The sequence below is a fragment of the Carlito syrichta genome, unplaced genomic scaffold, assembly GCF_000164805.1.
Source record: "Carlito syrichta isolate Samal-C Ts95f unplaced genomic scaffold, Tarsius_syrichta-2.0.1 Scaffold316221, whole genome shotgun sequence".
In the NCBI taxonomy this organism is placed as follows: domain Eukaryota; kingdom Metazoa; phylum Chordata; class Mammalia; order Primates; family Tarsiidae; genus Carlito; species Carlito syrichta.
The window spans coordinates 168,988-174,798 of record NW_007260317.1 but is presented as its reverse complement, the minus strand read 5'-3'; the positions used below and the strand labels follow the sequence as shown (position 1 = coordinate 174,798).

Below are 5,811 nucleotides of genomic sequence, written 5' to 3'. Positions count from 1 at the left end.
GCAGGACCCGCCCCCCCCCCCACGCATTTCTGGCATCACTTGGGCATCCCCCGTTTTCCTCCTCCTCTTCCTCCCACTCTGGAGAATCCGAGGCATGACTGGTCCACTGGCTTTCTCCCATTTTTAGTCCCAGTTTTAACAAACTCGTCCAGTTCCTTTTTAGTTTTGTTTGTTTTGTTTCTTTTTTTTGGAGTGCAGAGAGGATGGAGGAGAAAGAGGCTGTCAAAGTAAGTGCTTTTTAGGAAAACAGGGAACGGGCAGCAACGGAGAAAAGTAGCGAGAACGTCGCCAGAGTCCCCTGTCTGGAGGTGATCCCTCGGACAGCGCTGGCCCGGTTCCTGTGTTTTCTACACATTCGCATCCTTTTTTTTTTTGACTACAACATTGTATCGAGGAACTTTTCATGTCACTGGGACCCTCTGATACTTTAAGTGGCCCTCTTCAGATTACATGTGCTGTTGTTTATTTAAACGTTTCCCTGGTACTGGACGTGTATGTTTTTCCAGTTGTTTGCAGTTATAAATCACACTGTCGTGAACATCTCCATGAGCGTGTCTTGGGCCCCGTCTCTGGTTATTTTCCTTGGAATAGATTGCCAGGAGTAGGCACGTTGCAACATGCGGCTGGCACGCCAGTGCGGGCCGCGGGCATCCTCGCATGGCTGACTCCCCCTGCTCGTGCCCCACATCCTGCCGCCAGAACGTGGCCTGGTTCTTTCGTGTTCCTTCTGGACTCAGAGCCTCGATGGCTCGGGCCACTGGCTGGCCCTCCCCAGCCTTTGTAACCACCACCCATGTGGGGGGGGGGTCTCTGCCGTCCCGTCCACGTCAGTCCAGCGAAGCCCTCGACGTCAAGACCAGGTCCCTCTGTCCCTCCATCCCTGTCGCCCTGGTGGCCACACCAGCAGTGCCGCCTTCTCCCCGGCAGCCCCCGGCCCTGGAGGACCGGCTCAGCACCCTGCTGGCGCCGCTTGTCATCTCCTCCTCGACGATGCTGGAGAAGCTCTCGGACACGTACACCTGCTTCTCCACGGAAGACGGCCGCTCCCTGTACGTCCTGCACCTGGTGAGTGGGGGCCTGGGCCTGCCACGCTCCTCCCTCTGCTCCGTGGGGCGCCCACGGACCCCTCCCCGGCATGACCTCAGGCTCCTTCGGAATGCAGAGTCCCCGGGACCCAAGCCTGCCCGCGCTCGGCCTCCAGGGTTGGGACGGGCACAGGGCGTGCCCAGGCCTGGCTGACCCGGCCCGGCTGTGCCCGCAGTTTGGAGAGTGCCTGTTTGTCGCCATCAACGGGGACCACACCGAGAGCGAGGCGGACCTGCGGCGGAAGCTGTATGTGCTCAAGTACCTGTTCGAGGTGCACTTCGGCCTGGTCACCGTGGATGGCCAGCTCATCCGGAAAGAGTGAGTCCTTGGGCTGCCTGCCCTGCGGCCTGTGCTCTGGCGGGGTCAGCCGACAGGGCCCACACTCGCTCTTGGCCGGGTCCTTGGTTAGATACGTGGAGCTCAGAGGAGCCTCAGAGGCATCTGGTCCGACCCCTCCCTTTGTACCCGGGGACACTGAGGGCAGAGAACTTAGGTAGCTTGCCCAGGGTCATCCTGCAAGCAGGTGGCCACATCCAGCCTAGAGACCTGACTCAGGACTCTCTGTCCAGTGCTCTTTCCATTCCCCGGACATCAGTCGCCGTTGTTACAGACCTCGTGTGCGTGCGTCGCCTCTGGCTTCTCAGAGGCGTGTTAGACTCTCCCTCCAGAAGAACCCTTCCCCGTGCACGCTGTCCAGTCTCGTGAATGTCTTCTGAGGGGACAGACCTGAAACATATCTCTAGGCAGTAGAGCACTCGGGGAATGAGAATGGCTCAGAGTACCTGTGAGGTGGGAAGGGACCCAGACGAGGAGTGGGTGAAAGTGGGCCTGGAGAGGGGAGTCACGAGGGATCCCCGTTCCCCAGTGTGACCGGAAACCCTGCCGTGTTAGGAGCAGGTCCCGTATGTCCTGAGGGCTGAGGGCTTTCCGCCGGGCTGCAGGTGTTGGGGCAGACCCAGTCTGGATGGCCGTGGCCACGCTTGGCCTGAGAGCACCCCAGAGCTCCCTGTTTCCAGTGGCCCCGTGTGATTGGTGTGGGGCACCCGGGCGCTGTCCTGCCCTCCCTGGCTGGCTCTGTACCACCCGTCTGCAAGACACTGAGGCCTGAGCAATTTGAGGTCCTGCCCCAGCTCCATGGTCACCCTGCAGCTGGGACGCGACCGGAAACCCGGCCCCCTGCCCGTGCAGGCTCTCCCACAATGTGGGTGTGTTGGGGGCTCCCCAGGCCGACGCCGGGCTGGGCAGTGGGCCTCCAACTGGGTAGGCCAGCCTTCTTAGGGTCTCTTCCGTTCTCTCCGGCTCTGTCCCAGGCTGCGGCCCCCAGACCTGGAGCAGCGTGTGTGCGTGTGGGAGCGCTTCCAGAGCCTTCTGTGGACCTACGGCCGCCTGCGGGAGCAGGAACAGTGCTTTGCCGTGGAGGTGACCGTGGCTGCGGGAGGCGTTGGGCTGGAGGGGGCGTCGGGTCAGGGGGCGGCACCGTCTTTCAGCCCTGGCGAGGGAGGGCGCAGGCACCCCAAGGCTCATGTGTTGGGGGAGACTTGTGCTGTGTGGCCCTGGCCGCTGGCTGCTCTGGCGGGCCCTCCCGTGGTATGGCAGCTCGATCCTGAAGCGCACAGGCTTGTCAGAGCAGTTTGGGGGCTTGCTGTAAGTTACGGGAATCTTTAAAGATCGTGTCTTCAGCCCCGTCCTCCTCCCCCCACAAAAACTGTGTTGAGCTGAAACTAGAGTGGACAGCAGCCTCAAGACCACCCTGAGTGCCAGTGATACCACAGGATGGCCGGGAAGCAGCCTTGGGCCAGCAGCAGGGAAGGGGTGTGAGCCTGCAACTGTAGGTCAAGCCCAGCCCTGGGAACAAGCAGCCGTTGGCCAGTCGCACTCCCTGGCTCCCTGCAGAGGCCTCTTGACCACAGTGGCTCTCTCTGTCCGGTGTGTATCTGCGTCATCAGCAGGGCTTGTGAAATGCAGGTTCCTGGAGTTTCTCACTCAGTAAGTCTGTGGTGGGGGCTCTAGAATTTGCATTTCTAAAACACTTCCAAGTGATGTTGATTGTGCTAGTCCAGGAATCACACTTTGAAAAGCACTGCTCTGGGGGACAGACTAAGATCAAACAGATAGAAGCTTACAATTGAAGGTCAGATAGACAAAATAAGCCACCAGGAGTGAGAATAAGGGGAGTCAGTCACAAACAGATGTAGATCCCAAGGAGCTTGAAATATTGAAATTCTTAGGTATAGAATATAAAATAGCTACAAAATAAAGTCATAAAAGGTAGAATCACAAAAATGAACAAATAGCAAGAGATTTTAAAATGACCAGACAGATTTGAAGAAGAACCCATACAGATATTTTAGAAATGAAAACGTAATTGTTAAAATGAAAAACTCAAAGGATGTGTTAAGTAGCAGATGAGACATAGCTAGAGAGAGTTAGTGAACTGGAAAATAGATATGAAGGAATTCATTCTCACCACCTGCTCATTCACTCTTCCAATAAACATATAGTACCTATATTTTGCAAAGAGATGTGCCAGGCCCTAGGAATAAGAGATGAATGAGACACAATCCTGAAGGATTAGCCATACACACCCACACACACACACATACATATATATGTGTATGTATGTAATATACCTATATAGTGAAGAATTCTGGGTGTCATATTAGGTTTCTCATCAAAAGTCCTGGTGGCACAGAGGTGGAATGGTCAACTCTTTCTGGAGCATCAGGAAAGACTCGTATAGGAGTGACCTAATGCAATTAAGATAAAATGCAAGCCGGGCTCGGTGGCTCAGCCTGTAATCCCGCTCCTTTGGGAGGCTGAGGTGAGGGGATTGCCTGAGCCCACGGGTTCGAGACCCGCCTGGGCAGCGAGACCTCATCTCTACAATCAAAAAAATCAGCCGGGCGTGGTAGCGCGCGCCTGTAGTTCCGGCTACTCGGAAGTCTGAGGCGGAAGGATCGCCGGAGCCCAGCGGGTCGAGGCTGCGGTGGCCGGGAGCGGCCACTGCACTCCAGTCTGGGCGACAGAGTGAGACTCTGACTCAAAAAAAAAAAAAAAGATAAAATCCAAACTTCTTCCCAAGCCTACCAGGTCCTGTGTGATCCATCACTGCCCGTCTTACCCCAGCCCCATATCTTGCCAAAGCACTGGCCACACGGGACTTATTTCAGTTTCAGGAAAACTCTACATTTAGGTCTATCCAATGTGGTGATCATTAGCTACATGTCGCTGTTGAGCACTTGAAATACAGCTAGCCCAAATTGAGTTATGCTGTACGTGTGAAATATACATCAGATTTTGATAACTTAGCACAAAAAGGAATGTAAAACATTCTATTTACAGTGGTTTTTATATTATATGTTGGTGATATTTTAGATGTACTAATTTTATAAAATATGTTGAAATTAATGTCAACTGTTACTTTTTACTTTTCTAATGTGGTTCCTAGAAAAATGTAAATTATGCGTAGGACTTCCTTACATTCCATTTGGACAGCACCACTCTGGACTCTCCTTCCCTCAGGACCTTTGTCCATGCTGTTTTCTTGGCTTTCAGTGTGCTCCTTCTCCCTCTTTCTCTCGCAGGCTGTCCAGTTCTTTAGGTGAGGCCACCTCCTCCGGGACGTTTCCTAGACACTTTACCCAAGTAGGCCTCTGCCATTTTTCTCAGGGGCATCACTGTGTATCTTCTTCAGTTGACACCTTGTCTGTTTCCTGGTTTGCTGTCTGCCTCCTCTCCTGGGGTCTAGTGACCAGACTCCAAGTCCAGGAAGGCCAGGGCCCCGCTGGTCTTCGTCGCCCCGTCCCAAGAATCTGGCACATGGCATGAGCCCAGTGGAGCCTGAGTGAATGCCCAGGGCCTGCAGTGCAGAGGGACGTGGTAACGTGGCTCCCGCCCCCCGCCCCTGCCAGGCCCTGGAGCGGCTGATTCACCCGCAGCTCTGTGAGCTGTGCATCGAGGCGCTGGAGCGGCACGTCGTCCAGGCGGTCAACACCAGCCCCGAGCGCGGCGGCGAGGAGGCCCTGCACGCCTTCCTGCTCGTGCACTCCAAGCTGCTGGCCTTCTACTCCAGGTGAGCCCCGGTTCCCGCCCTCCCGCCTTGTCCCCTCTGCCTGAGAACCACCACGTCCCCGCCAGGAAAGCTGTCGAGACCCGTCTCCTCCGGGAAGCCTTCCTGCATTCGATTCTCCACCCCTTTACTCACTCTCTTCTCCGGACTATTGCTTCTGGATGCTTCTTAGCATCTCAGTTTGGGATTTCCTTGGATGCGGTGACTGGTTCCTGGTACTTCCCCACTGGGAAAGAAAAAGAAAGATTTTTCTTTCTTTTTTTCCTACACAAAGTTTTACTTTAAAAATGGATGAGTTAATTAATCATGTGCGTGCCTTGCCTATCTCCAGAAAGGACCGAGTCCGCTGGCATTTGCAGACCCGTCAAGGGCCGGGCGGCTCTGCACTCCCTCACCCACCCATCCGCCCGCCCCCTGCTGCCTGCCCGTGCGTGCTTACGGGTGCCGGGTCCCTGTCTCTGCAGCCACAGCGCGGGCTCCCTGCGCCCCGCCGACCTGCTGGCCCTCATCCTCCTGGTTCAGGACCTCTACCCCAGTGAGAGCACCGCGGAGGAGGACGCCACCCAGGTGTCGCAGCTTAATGGGAAGCAGGCGGCCTTGAGGAGGGGCTCGGGAGACCCGCAGGAGGGTGGCGGGCAGGCGTCCCCAGGAGCCAT

At 55.9% G+C, this 5,811-nt stretch overlaps 1 protein-coding gene across 1 annotated transcript in view; it reads left to right on the top strand.

The window, feature by feature from the left end:
* The window catches only part of HPS1 (HPS1, biogenesis of lysosomal organelles complex 3 subunit 1), a 22,597-nt gene that overhangs the window by 6,346 nt on the left and 10,440 nt on the right, over positions 1 to 5,811 (top strand). The window contains exons 3-7 of the mRNA XM_008073955.1: positions 928 to 1,065; positions 1,262 to 1,404; positions 2,397 to 2,505; positions 4,998 to 5,158; positions 5,620 to 5,722. Of these exons, the coding sequence (XP_008072146.1) occupies positions 928 to 1,065; positions 1,262 to 1,404; positions 2,397 to 2,505; positions 4,998 to 5,158; positions 5,620 to 5,722 (654 nt within the window). The remainder of the gene's footprint in view (positions 1 to 927; positions 1,066 to 1,261; positions 1,405 to 2,396; positions 2,506 to 4,997; positions 5,159 to 5,619; positions 5,723 to 5,811) is intronic.